The 14,119-nt window shown below is 34.5% G+C and overlaps 1 protein-coding gene across 3 annotated transcripts in view; it reads left to right on the top strand.

The window, feature by feature from the left end:
• Positions 1-14,119, top strand: part of HACE1 (HECT domain and ankyrin repeat containing E3 ubiquitin protein ligase 1) — a 103,187-nt gene that overhangs the window by 82,710 nt on the left and 6,358 nt on the right. For 2 of the 3 annotated variants that reach the window (XM_045806983.2, XM_045806984.2), the window contains exons 20-22: positions 871-1,002; positions 7,872-7,970; positions 8,246-8,316. In XM_045806983.2, coding sequence (XP_045662939.1) covers positions 871-1,002; positions 7,872-7,970; positions 8,246-8,316 — 302 coding nt within the window. Of the gene's footprint in view, positions 1-870; positions 1,003-7,871; positions 7,971-8,245; positions 8,317-10,967; positions 11,235-14,119 lie in introns of those variants that run through there. The other variant, XM_087865345.1, reaches the window with a different exon arrangement.

The raw sequence follows: 14,119 nt of genomic DNA, 5'->3' as shown, positions 1-14,119 counted from the left end.
CAAGTTCTAAGTATGTATTAAAGCAGTTGTTGAATGTATGCATTCATCCAATATTTGTTGAACATTTGCAAAGTAGCAGCCACTTTTTTAGGAGCTGGGAATATATACTGGAAAACAAAACAGAGCCCCTGCCTGTAGAGAGATTACATTCTAATGAGATACTTCAGTCAGAGACATGAGGAAGTGTAGACACTGAGGTCTGAACAAGCTTATGTTTGGAGAATAGAGAGAATGAACAAGGGGGAGAGCGGAAAGAAATGAGATGAGAGAGCAAAGCAGAGGCTGCACCATTTAGGGCCTTTAGGCTAGGAAAGTAATTTGTATTTTACTTAAGTCAAGGTAGAGTTGTTTTGTTTTGTTTGTTTTTTTTTAGGGAGGGAAAGAGGTGCTTAACTGACTGAGCCACCCAGGCACCCCTCACTGTAGGATTTTGAGCAGGAGTGATGTGATCTGAATTATATGTGAAGTTATATATAAAATATATTTTTATATATTTAAAAAATCACTTGGTGGTATGGAAGAAGCAGTACAGGGCAAAAATGGAAACTGGGACACGACATGTTACAGTAATCCAGGTGAAGATGATGATGGCTAGAAGTGGACGGAGATGGTGAGATGGGTCAGATGGAGAATGTTTTTTAGAGGTAGTTCTGATAGCACTCACTGATACAGCATGTGAGAAAAATCATTTGTGATTGATTCCTAGGATTTTGGCCTAAGTAGCTTAGTGATTTATGGGTTTACTGAGATATTTGAATAATGGTGCCAACTAATTGCAAACCTTTACCTCTTAAATGAGAAATGATTATATCAATAGTACCTGAAGTATGTGAAATTGAAAAAAAAATCATCACTTTTTTTTTTTAATAGGCAGAGTATGTCCAGCTTGTTACTGAACTTCGAATGACAAGAGCCATTCAGCCTCAGATCAATGCTTTTTTACAGGGCTTTCATATGTTCATTCCACCTTCCCTCATACAGCTTTTCGATGAATATGAATTGGTAAGGAAAAACATCAGTTCATTTGTGGTTACAAAACAACACAAAACTCCACTTGCTGTAATTTGGAAATAATTTTGGAGTACTATGATGAATAAAATAATGTATAATAAGACATTGTGGTTTAATGTTCATGTTTAGAGATTTTTACAAGATTTGTGATTGTGCTTCTCTTAAGCTTAATATCAGAATAATGATTCCTTAGTGTGAAATGGAGGTGGTGATAAACAAAAATGGAGTACATTTTCAGAGTGTTTTACATGGGAGATGTTGAAGGCCAGTCTTCTCAAAAGCAGTATTCATATTACAGTTAACCCTTGAACAACACATGTTTGAACTGTGTGGGTTCAAACTTAAACACGGATGTTTTATAGCATAGCACTGTAAATTTTCTCTCTTCCTTTTGATTTTCTTTTTTTTTTTTCTTTTAAGGATTTTATTTGAGAGAGAGCACGTAGGCACAACAAGCGCATATGCGAGTTGGAGAGGGAGCAGAGGGGGAAGGGAGAAGGAAGAGGGGAAAGATCTCAAGCAGACTCCACACCAAGTGTGGAGCCCCATGTGGGGTTTGATCTCACAATCCTGAGACCATGACCTGAGTTCAAACCAAGAGTCAGACACTGAACCAACTGAGCCACCCCAGATGCTCCTTCCTTTTGATTTTCTTAATAATATTTTCTTTTCTCTAGTTTACTTCATTTTAAGAATAGATATGTGTAATACATATAACATACAAAATATATGCTTATTGTTTGTTATCAGTAAGGCCTCTGGTCAACAGTAGGCTATTAATAGTTAAGTTTGGGGGGAATTCAAATGTTACACGTGGATTTTGACTACAAGGGGTCAGAGTCCCTAACCCCTGCATTGTTCAAGCAAGAATCAGCTGTACTTCTGAATTTTTTATTTGACCATGAGGTACAAGATAATGATACTAACTTCTTTTCATTCCGAAAAGAAGAATTAGAGGGTTTTTCTTATTATATTTGTTTAATTTTCTCTAACTTCTTATTTTACTGTATATATAATTTTATCATTTTCCACTTTAAACCTATGTGGAGTCTTCTCTTCATTGGCCGCTAGTTTATAATAAATGTTTTGCTCTTTTAATTTGCCTGCCTTTTACTTTGACCTAACAGGATTTCTAATTGTATATGCTTTATGTTTGCATTTTCTCTCATATCCTTCTCTCTTATGATTGGTAATCAATTATTTTCAAACTCTTTGAATTGTCTAACTCTTTAATTAAACACAGTATTTTTTTTAAAGATTTTATTTATTTGAGAGGCAGAGAGAGTAAGCGATAGAGCACATGAGCAGAGGCAGAGGGAGAGGGAGAAGCAGACTCGCCACTGAGCCGAGAGCCCAACACAGGGCTTGATCCTGGGACCCTGGGATCATGACCTGAGCTGAAGGCAGACGCTTAACTGACTGAGCCACCCAGGTGCCCCCACAGTGTTTTAAATAGAGTATAGAGTATAACTAATTTTTTATTTAAAAAATTAAAATTTGGAATAGTACATTTTAGATTAATGGAAAAGTATCCTTTGGTTTTTATTCTTTCCCATAAAATTAGTTTTACCATATGCTTTTCCCCGTACTATATGAATAAGTACACTGGTTTATACCTTTTAATTTTACATATATGCCAGTATTTTTGGTTTATCATTCATAGTATATCTTAGTATAGTAGTGAATAAAATTTGCAAGTTAATTTTGAAGTCTGTTGTGACTTGGTTTCATTAAATGTCAGTTTTGAGGTTTTTTTTTTTTTTTGCTTGCATTTTTAGGTTTAAGATTAATGGTTTTGTTTAGTATAGACTGACCTAGTTTTTGCATAGCAGTAAGTTATTGTTAGCATTTAAAAATCGAGGAGTACTTATGAACTATTATTAAACTGACTGACTTTTTTTGTACTGTACATATATTAAATTGGTCTTGTGAAGTTCAAAACAGAATTTTACATTATTTTCTGAACCTATTTGTAAAAATAGCAACAAAGTAAATAATTGACAAAAACTTTGCCCCCTAATTTACTGATACTGCTAAGTTTTATGAAACTTAGTGATTTACAATGTATGTAGAGAAAAGTATATGCATCATAAGTGTATAGTTTGATGAATTTTTACAAACTGAACACATTCATAAAACTGGCACCCAGAGAAATCCTAGCACCCCAGATGTCCACTCCTGTCCTCTTCCAGTCACTATCCCTCTTCATAGGGAACCACTTTTCTGACTTTTTTTTCCCATTAACATTATTTTATTAATTTTCTTGTTTTTACATTTATTTAAATTCAATTAATCATATAGGTAGAGTTCAGTGATTCATCAGTCTTATATTTTTTCTTTAAGATTTTATTAATTTATTTTTTAGAGAGAACCTGAGAATGGGGAGGGGCAGAGGCAGAGGGAGAGAGAGAATTTCCAGCAGACTCCCTGCTGAGCACGGAGCCCAACATGGGGCTCCATTTCACGACCCTGAGATCTTGACCTGATCCAAAATCATGAGTCCTACGCTTAATGGACTGAGTGACCCAAGCTTCCCCTTCTGACTTCTAAAAATACCGTAGATTAGGTTTCCCATTTTTGAACTTAGTAAATGGAATAGTCACCTAGAATATATCTGCCTTCTTTAGCTCAACTTTTTGTGAGAATTGTACGTATTATTTCATGAAGTTGTAATTTGTTCATTTTTATTGCTTTATAGTATTTCATTGTGTCAGTTTATGTATGTATATAAATATATATATATATAGAGAGAGAGGTCTATTCTGTTGTCGATGAACATTTGGTGGGAACTTTTCAGTTTTGGGTTATTTGAAATAGTGCTATTATAAACATTTTGGTACATGTCTTTAGGAGGGTATATGTATGCGTTCTTAAAGTGGAATTGCTGGGACATAGGATGTGCATTTATTCCATTATAGTGGATATTTGCAAACAGTTCAAGTGGTGTGTCAGTTTCTATTTCCACCGTAGGTATGAGAGTTCCGGGTATTCCATATCTTCATTAGCACTTGATATTGTGTCTTCTTCATTTTACAATTTTTGTGGATCACTAGTGGTGTTTCATTTCCCTAATGACTAATGAGGTTGAGTGTGTTTTTGTGTTCACTGGCCACTTGTACTGTGTTTTTAAAGTGTTTGCTCAAGTAATTTGTCCATTTTTCTATTGTGTTTTCTGGTTGTTACTGATTTATAGGATTCTTTATAGGAGTGTTTGCTAGTTATCTATATTGTGAATATCTTCTTCTCTGGTATCTTTTAGTGAATAAAAGTTTTTAGTTTTAACACAGTTCAGTGTATCATTTGTTTTTTTCTTTTTATAATGAATGGATCTTTTTTGTGTCCTTTTTACATTTAAGAACCTGTCTCTTATTCCAAGGTCATGAAGATGTTTCCCCATGTTTTCTTCTAAAAGCTTTATTCCTTTATCTTTCATATTTAGGTCTGCTACTGTTACGTTTTCAGTTGTGGTTTTTATTAGAAGTTAGGTCAGGATTCCTCATCTGTCTTGGACTCTGGCTTTACTACGTTGAGCTGATTCGGATGGAGGGATATGGGAAGAGCAGTGTTGTCAGCATGATCCTGATTTATGCAGTGATGAAAATTATTATTAAAAATGCAGTATTTGCCAGGCACTGTCTGTCTTCACTTTTAATATTTTCACAACGGACCTCTGATATAAGTATTATTATTCCCATTTTACAGATGAGGAAAACTAATCCAAAGAAGGTACAGAACTTCCTCCTGTTCATAGAGTATGTGTTAGAGCCAGACTGGGAACCCATGTTCTGTGACCTAGAGCCTGGTCTGTCTTCATCACTATTGCCAAACTGCCTCTCAGAGGCATAAGTTATAAATGGGACTTGGTTTTAGAACCTTTTGTATGACTTTATGTCTTTCATAGGAAAGGGCTATGCTACACTGGGATAGGAAACTTTTTTAAAAAGTTGGCACAGACATCTAAGCTAGGTATGCATCTGGTATTAACACATTGAGCCATATGAATACTAGGTAAGCTAATGGCTACAAACATTTGCATGACTTAATCGCTGGCCATTTGTATGGGATATATACGTTAACCCATTTCCAGCAGACTAATTCATTTATTTTGTCATATTTTTAAAAAAATAAATTATTGATTGGGACTTGAAATCTTCTTGCTGTATATTCTTTTTATTGTGGAATTCCCATTTCATCTTCTTTTTTTTCATCAGTGTAATAATTTTTTTTTTGCCCAGGTGTTCAGTGGCATAATAAAGATCTTTCATCCTCTTCACAAAACTCATAATTTGATATTCATGAAATGCTTCAAATTTCTTGAGAGAATATAATCTCAGTCATTTTTATTCATAATTATTAGTAATGAAAGCATACTTAATATTATTAAAAGCTTATCTTCAGTTTAGAAGGGAAGAGGATTAAACTCTCATGGCTTCTAAGAAATGTGTAAAATTCATCCCCACTCCCTTTTGGCAGATCTGTATCAGTGTCTTGCCAGGGAATAGAATTTCCCCAGATGGCTCAAATCGAAACTTTAACAAAGGGGCTATTACAGAGGTGTGGCAGTGTTAAGAATGACAAGAGTATGGTGAGGCATTCAGAGACTAGCAACAGTGGAAAGCTTTATCATCCCTAGAATTGAAGAGAAAGATGGAGGAATTACAGTAGTCCCCCCTTATCAAGAGGGAATCTGTTCCAACACCCCCAGCAGGTGCCTGAAACCATGGATAGTACCAAATCTTGTATATATTTTTTCCTAAATATACATACCTAGGGTATAGTTTAATTTACAAATTAGGCACAGTAAGAGATTAGCAATAATAACTAATAATAATATAATAGCTAGTAATATTTATAACAACAATAATTATAATAATATACTCTAATAAAAGTTATGTGAATGTGGTCTCTCAAAATATCTTATTGTGTGGTGCTCACCCTTGTTCTTGTGATGATGTCAGATAAAATGTCTGTGTGATGAGGTGAAGTGAGGGGAATGACATAGGTATCATGAGTTAGCGTTAGGCTACTATTGACTTTCTGACAGTGTGTCAGAAGGAAGATCATCTGCTTCTGGACCACAGTTGACCACAGTAACCGAGACCACAGAAAGCAAAATTGTGGGTAAGTGTCGGGGGCTGTTGTACTGCGAGGACCCTGTGAGAGCCTGAAGTACCAATAAGGGGCAACCTCATAGTAGCTATAGTTGAGGATACATGGCCACTGCAAATACGTGCTGAAGCAAAGTGGGAGCAGAAAATATCCTCATGTCCAGAATGCTTCCTGTTTCCAGGTGAATGAACCCAGCCTAAAGCTGATAGGCAAGAGAGCCAGTCTGTGAGAATTGGCCTCCTGAGGCACAGAAAAGTGCAAAGAATGATGGAGAATATATTTAGATTGTTAAAATGGAGACTAATCAGAATGTCCATCTAGTAAAAGTATTTCACAATACTATGGAAAGGAGGACTGAAATACACCCTAGACCAGCAGTTCTCAAACTTTTTGGTTTTAGGATACCCTTAAAACAAAAGGTTTTGTTTATGTGGGGTTTTATTAATTGATATTTACTGTATTTGAAATTAAAACAAAAATGTAAAATATTTTCTTGATGTAGAAATAACAGTCCATTACATATAAATAACATTTAAAAATTGAAAATTGCATTTTTCAGAATAAAGCTAAAAATAGTGGGAAGAGTGGCATTGTTTTACATTTTTGTAGGTTATTTAATATTTAGTTAATAGAAGACAACTAGGTTCTCATATCTGCTTCTGCATATAGTCAGTTGTAACATGTTGTTTGCTTGAACTAAATGAAGAAAATCCAGCCTCAGATATGTTGGAAAAGGGAGAACCTTGTAGACTCTGAATAGATCTTAGAAACCCCAAGAGTTGTCATATCCCACCTCTTAGCCTTCATTAATTTTCTTCAGAGCATACCTCTGTACCAGTCAGATGTATGTATGAGTAGTTGGTGTAGGAGACATGATTTTGAACCGCATTGTATCTATGTCTGTGACAACAAACTGCTGATCTGGCTTGTCAGTATTTAGTTAAGTGTAGTATAGTCATTGCCTTGTCTGACTGTACAGACACATCCAGTTGTGAGATATGGGCTCATTGAGCCATTTGGACAAGCTCTTTCCATGTTCTCTTTTCTCTTGGAAAACATAATGGTAAATATTTTTGACATTCTTAATTTCATTTTTATTTATTTGGTTAATATTTTGTTTGATGATCTTCACATAAGAAAAAGATGACTACCAAAAGTCATTAGGAAATTACATTTTTTTTTTCTCACACTGGGGAATGTTGGCTTTAGAGGATCCAAATCATGCGAAAATCGAGTTCTCTGGGGACCTGAGTCTGTTCTGTTTTTTTTTTTTTTTAAATAACTAATATTGCCTCTTTTTATTATATTACTCCTTTTTCCTAGTAATTAGAGTTTCTCAATGATCTTTTCCTTTTGCTTAACCCAGGATTTATTCAGGTTGTTGTTGTCACTTTCATGTTGAGCATATGGTCTCTTTAGAATTTAACAAATCCTAAAACAAAAACATAAACCAAAAATAACATTCATAAAGTTGTTGCAGATGTAAACTTGTTGCCTATGTGTTTATGTATTTGTCTCTTCTTATGTTTTAATGAAATTGTATCAGTGTGTAGACATTTCCACATCTCAGCAATATTTGAGATTATCCATATGAAGAGTTCTCTCCCATGTAGTACTTGTTATTGATGACATGCAGAAACTGTCACAAAAATAAATCAGTTTTACATGGGATTAGTTTCTAATTAAGGCAAATTTATAATAGCTTTTTGTCCCAATGAAGATTAATGAAGTACTTTTCTTCTTCCCCAAAGGAGCTACTGCTTTCTGGCATGCCAGAAATTGATGTGAGCGATTGGATAAGAAATACAGAATACACAAGTGGCTATGAAAGAGAAGATCCAGTTATTCAGGTAAAATCTCTCTAGAGCTTAGAATGAAGTTAAGTTTGCCATTTAATTTTATAAGCTTTTCAGCACTATTGGATGAAAACCTACATTAATTAACAAAGTAAAATTTTTCCCTAAACTCTTCTCCTGGGAATATTGCATATGAAAGCTTTGTATGAAAGCATTTTTGATAAATGAGTTTCATAGAATATATGCTTTATGAATATTACATATTTCTCGGGTATTAAGAAGTCTACAATTACTCTGAAATATGAATTAAGTTTTTTTTTTGTTGTTAGTGGTTCTGGGAAGTTGTGGAAGACATTACTCCAGAGGAGAGAGTTCTTCTCTTGCAGTTTGTTACTGGCAGGTAAGAAGTGTTTTTATGCTAATGTGGAAAGAATTTAATGTGTTGCCGTTTTGATGGCTTAAACAACCAAAATGCATTATTACTTTGAATTATCAGTTTCCACCTCCCTTTCCATTTTTTTAGGTATTAAGCAAAGATTTATTAGCCATTAAAGATAAAACGTATGGTAATGCTCAACAAATGTTTATTTAATGTATATTAATGTATAAAAAATAAACTTCCAATCAGGACTATCAGTATATATATTGTATTTTATAATTTGGTAATTTTTTCATTGTGTAGATAAGTCAGTGGTAGTGCCAAATTTTTAATATTTATGTGTTGCTGGACAACACACACACACACACACACACACACACACATGTAATATCCATACTCAGCAGTTTTTCTCCAGTTCTTACCAATTTTTTTTAAGATTTTATTTATTTGAGAGAGTGTGCTCGCATGTTCGCGCACAAGTCGGGGGCGGGGGCGGCAGAGGGAGAGGGAAAGAATCCCAAGCACACACTGTGCTGAGTGCGGAGTGTGACGTGGGGCTTGGTCCCACAACCCTGACTGAGATCATGACCTGAGTGGAAACTAAGAGTCAAAAGCTTAACAGCTGAGCCCCCAAGTGCCCCTCTTACTAGATTTTAAAGTCTCAAGATTCATGGCCTAAAAAATAATTCGTTATACCGCACATCTTTGCAAAGTTCACTATTGGACTGATGAAAGATGATTTTAACCTTCTTCAACTTATATTTCTGAAAGATGTTTAAAAAAAAGCTGATTTTCATTTGTGGCATCTTAGAATTTCATCTGTGCCCTCCTCTTTATGGAAATACAGTTCATATGTTCCATTATAAATGTACATGGTTCTTCTAGGAAAGTTGGAACACACATAAAATTAGAACAAATAAAGAACAACACTCCCTGCCAGCAGTAACTACTATAAACAATTTGGTGTATTTACTTCTTTATTTTTTCTGTCTATTTTAAAAATTGTTAGTGTGTATCTCTATAAAATATATATGTAATTTAAAGTTGTCTATATTCTTATTTTAAAAGTAGTCCATAACCATTACAGAAAATTTGGAAAAGGAAGAATATAGATAGAAGAAAATGAAAATCCATTAATTCCACTATTCAGAGATAATTCTTTAACATTTTGCATCATTTTCTAAGTCCTTTAACTATATAATTAGAAAAATAGTTGGAGTCACACTACATATCTAACTTTAAAAAATAAATAAAACATGAGTATTCATTCAGGGTACCTGACTAGCTCAGTTGGGAAAGCATGAGACTTGATCTTGGGGTTGTAAATTTGAGTCCCATGTTGGGTGTAAAGATTACTTAAATATAAAATCTTAAAAAAAGAACATGAATATTAACAGATTATAGACTAAAGATACGAAAGAAACCTAGTTTTAGTGTTGTATTTTGGTTTTTTTTGACTTCTTAGTGCCAAGAAATACCCAGATTTGAGTAACTTAATGAAAAGAATTAGAAATTATATAGTCTATGTAGGAAGATTAGACAATTTCAATAAAAAAAATCACTTCTAATCTCCGTGCCTGAGATTCCAGAATTTTTCCCACATACATAAATTTTTACCTTTTTTTTTTTTTTTAAGTTTTATTTAAGTAATCTCTACATCCAACCTGGGGCTCCAGCTCACGACCCCAAGAAGAGTCACATGCTTCTCCAACTGAGCCAGCCAGGTGCCCCATAAATTTTTACTTTTTAAATACATTGTTCCTCTTTTATAACTTTTGAATTTAGCTATATATATTTAAGATTGTTCCATTTTATAGATCTCATTTTTTCATGGCTATCTGTTCAGTTTATGGACCTCCCTTAATTGGTATTGTCCTTCATTGCTAAATTTTCCTGTTTATGAATAATGCTGAACAAATAAGAAATTCTTGCTCTTGTACACTTGTGGGCCAGTTTGATTCTTTATATAGAAAAAATTCTTAGAAGGGAAATTTTTGAATATGAAAGTATATAAATTTTTATAACCTGATAAATATTGTTCATTTAACCTTCAAAAAGATATCAGTTTTCGTATCAATAAGGAAGGAGAGGGCCTATTCCTTTTACTGTATCAGTACAGCATGTAATCTTTTTTTTTTTTTAAAGATTTTATTTATTTATTTATTTATTTATTTATTTATTTATTTATTTATTTATTTATAAAAAGATTTTATTTATTTGTTTGACAGAGAGAGAGATAGCCAGTGAGACAGGGAACACAAGCAGGGGGAGTGGGAGAGGAAGAAGTAGGCTCCCAGCAGAGGAGTCTGATGTGGGGCTCGATCCCAGAACGCCGGGATCACGCCCTGAGCCGAAGGCAGACGCTTAAGGACTGCGCCACCCAGGCGCCCCTAAAGATTTTATTTATTTATTTGAGAGACAGCATGAGAGACAGCGTGAGCACAAGCAGGGGGGAGGGGCAAAGAAGCAGGCTTCCCAGCGAGCAGGCCCGATGCAGACTTGATCCCAGGACTCTGAGATCATGACCTGAGCCGAAGGCAGATGCTTAACCGACTGCGCCACTCAGGCGCCCTCATTTCTATTTTTATATAATTTTTTATTTATGTAATTTTTATGTGAATTGCCTATCTTAATTTTTATTCATTCTATTGTCATTTATTTTTTTTTTAAAGATTTATTTATTTGAGAGAGCGCTGGGGGTTGGGGGTGGAGAAGGAGAAGGAGAGAATCCCAAGCAGACTCCCCACTGAACACAGAGCCAGACACAGGGCTTGATCTCATGACCCAGAGATATGACATGAGCTGAAATCAAGAGCCAGATGCTTAACTGACTGAGGCACCCAGGTACCCCTATCTTCATTTTTAAAAATTCAGTTCTAAGTGTTCTTTTTGTGGGACATCAACTCTGCAGATACTTTTCCCAGTTTATCATTTGCCTTTTAACTTCATTAAGTTAAATATACAGATTTCCATGTAATTTAAATTATAAATTTACTTTATAAAGTTTATAAAACCGAAATATTAATTTTGTCAGTTGATTATTAGTACTTTTCTTTGTGATTTTTATAAATCTTTCCCCACCCCCAAAATTTTGTATATATGTTTATCTGCATTTTTTTTCCTGTAACTTTTTATAGTTCCTATTTTTACTTTCCTATTTTTAAGCCATCTGGATTTTATTTTGGTTTGTGTATTGAGGTAGGGTTCTTATTATTTTTCTAAATGATTTATATCTAAACACCATTTAGTGGATTATTATATCTCCGCCACCATGATTTGGTTGGTATGAGTCTTTAAAGTGCAGATAACAATTAAAATTACTCAAGTTGTCTGGTACTAAAAATGTTAAGTTGCTGCTCTTGTAGAATGAAAAGCTGCTGTATTAGTAATACAGAGTGCATCTCCCAGGTCAACATATAGTGATTGTTAGCAGGACTGAAAAGAATTGCGCTGTTTATTATTTAACTGGTCATGAAGTGTAGCTTGTGAATCCATTTAAACTGAGGTGAGGGATGTGAGTAAAAAAAGAAGCCAAGGAAACTAAGGGGAACAACACAGAGCTAAGCTTCACCATCATGCTGAAGAAGCCACCTTTCAATGCTTAAGTCTACAGAGTCCTTGTTTTGAATTAAGGCTGAGTAAATTTTAAGTTTTTTTGAACCTTAACTTTCATTTAATTATACTTAAGTATAGCATTTGCCATTCTAAACTTAGTGTGTATTTTTTTATTCAATACTCCTTCTGATTATCTGTTTACATTTAGATATTAAAATATCTCCCTCCATGTCCATAGTTTAGTACAACCTTATTGAAAAGTCCATTGTGTTCCAATTATTAGAACCAAGAATCAATGCAAAAAGTAAATTTTAAATATTTTTTGGTGTAACATTATTTTCTTGGTCTATAAGACTGTCTTTTTTTTTTTTTTTTTAAAGATTTTATTTATTTATTCGACAGAGATAGAGACAGCCAGGGAGAGAGGGAACACAAGCAGGGGGAGTGGGAGAGAAAGAAGCAGGCTCATAGCGGAAGAGCCTGATGTGGAGCTCGATCCCATAACGCCGGGATCACGCCCTGAGCCGAAGGCAGACGCTTAACCGCTGTGCCACCCAGGCGCTCCTATAAGACTGTCTTAATTAAATGACTTACTCTTGTTTCATTACCCCTTAAGAATAATGAAAATCAGACTTGATGATTTCTTTGTGTATAAAATATAAGTATGTCATTTTTATTGACTGTAATTTTACATTGTGTAATCCAAGTGTCATAATATTCAACCAAAGACCATTTCATTTATTTTTCTCATACATCCTTTTTTTTTTTTAAAGATTTTATTTATTTATTTGACAGAGATAGAGACAGCCAGCGAGAGAGGGAACACAAGCAGGGGGAGTGGGAGAGGAAGAAGCAGGCTTCCAGCGGAGGAGCCTGATGTGGGGCTTGATCCCAGAACGCTGGGATCATGCCCTGAGCCGAAGGCAGACGCCTAACGACTGAGCCACCCAGGCACCCCAATTTTTCTCATACATCCTTAAGCTTGATGAGCCATGATCTTAGCATAAGAGTCATTGATTATTCAAGTACGGGGCCCAGTCATATTTGTTTGTAGTTTAGAAGAGGAATAAAGTTTCAGAGATTGTTTCTAAATATCAGTTTACAGTGTAATTTTAATTTAGATCTTAAAATTGGGAAATCCTCTGATTTTTAAGCTTATTTTTCAAAATTTAGTTACACAAAAAACATTAGTTCATTCTGTTGTTGAAATAGTGTGTATTAATTTGTGTAAGAATCAGTGTCATACCTCATTTTCTCATCCTGATAAAGTGGTGTACTTACTTTTAAATTCTATATCTACAGGAAATTGAGAACAGCTTGGCTTTTTATCCCTTTTCATTTTTGGTTGCCGTTGTTAATTTTTAAGGCAAAGGTTGATATGCATAGACTAATGTTGAATTTTATTTCAGTTTACAGACATGCCTAGGCCTTCTTTAGCTGTTTTTTTGCCCTAAGTAGGAATTGCTCATGTATTAGTATTTATTAACAAGACTTTTAATATTCACATGGATTTCTAAGGTAAACTGAGGCATTTCATCAGTAAAGCATTTAATAGCAACCAAACAACTTCCCAGCTATAGAAGAAAACTCCTTTTTTTAAGAGATTTATTTATATTGGATTGTTATTTTTTCCCCTGTAAATGTATACATATCATTTATGATTTTAAACAGAAAATCCTGGTGCATTTTTCCACAGTTTTTATAGCGTATGTGGTAGAAAATACGTAACATTTAACATTTTAACCATTGCTAAGTACAATTCTGTGACATTAAGTACATTCACATTGTTGTGCAACCGTCACCACCATCCAACTCCCAACCTTTTTTTATCTTCCTCAGCTGAAACTGTACCAGTTAAACACTAACTCTTCATACTCCCTCCATCTAGCCCTAGGCAACCATGATTCTATTTTCTGTCTCTATGAATTTGACTACCCTAGGTACTTCATGTAAATGGAACCATGCATCATTTGTTGTTTTGTGACTGGCTTATTTCACTCAGCATAGTGTCCTCAAGGTTCATCCACATTGTAGCATATGTCAGAATTTTCTTCCTTTTTAAGGCTAAATAATCCACTGTATGTATGTACCACATTTTGCTTATTCCTTCTTCCATGGATGATCACTTGAGTTGCTTCCACCTTTTGGCTGCTATGAACATGGATGTAAAATAATCTTTTTTAGTCTCTGTTTTCAATTATTTGGGCTATATACTGTAATTCTCTGTTTGTTTTTTGAGAAACAGCCATACTGTTTTCCACAGCTGATG

The sequence above is a fragment of the Ursus americanus genome, chromosome 11 (genome assembly GCF_024610735.1).
Source record: "Ursus americanus isolate L20-20 chromosome 11, mUrsAme1.1.p, whole genome shotgun sequence".
Classification (NCBI taxonomy): Eukaryota; Metazoa; Chordata; class Mammalia; order Carnivora; family Ursidae; genus Ursus; species Ursus americanus.
The sequence above is the reverse complement of the archived record's forward strand: the minus strand, read 5'-3'. Positions and strand labels throughout refer to the sequence as shown.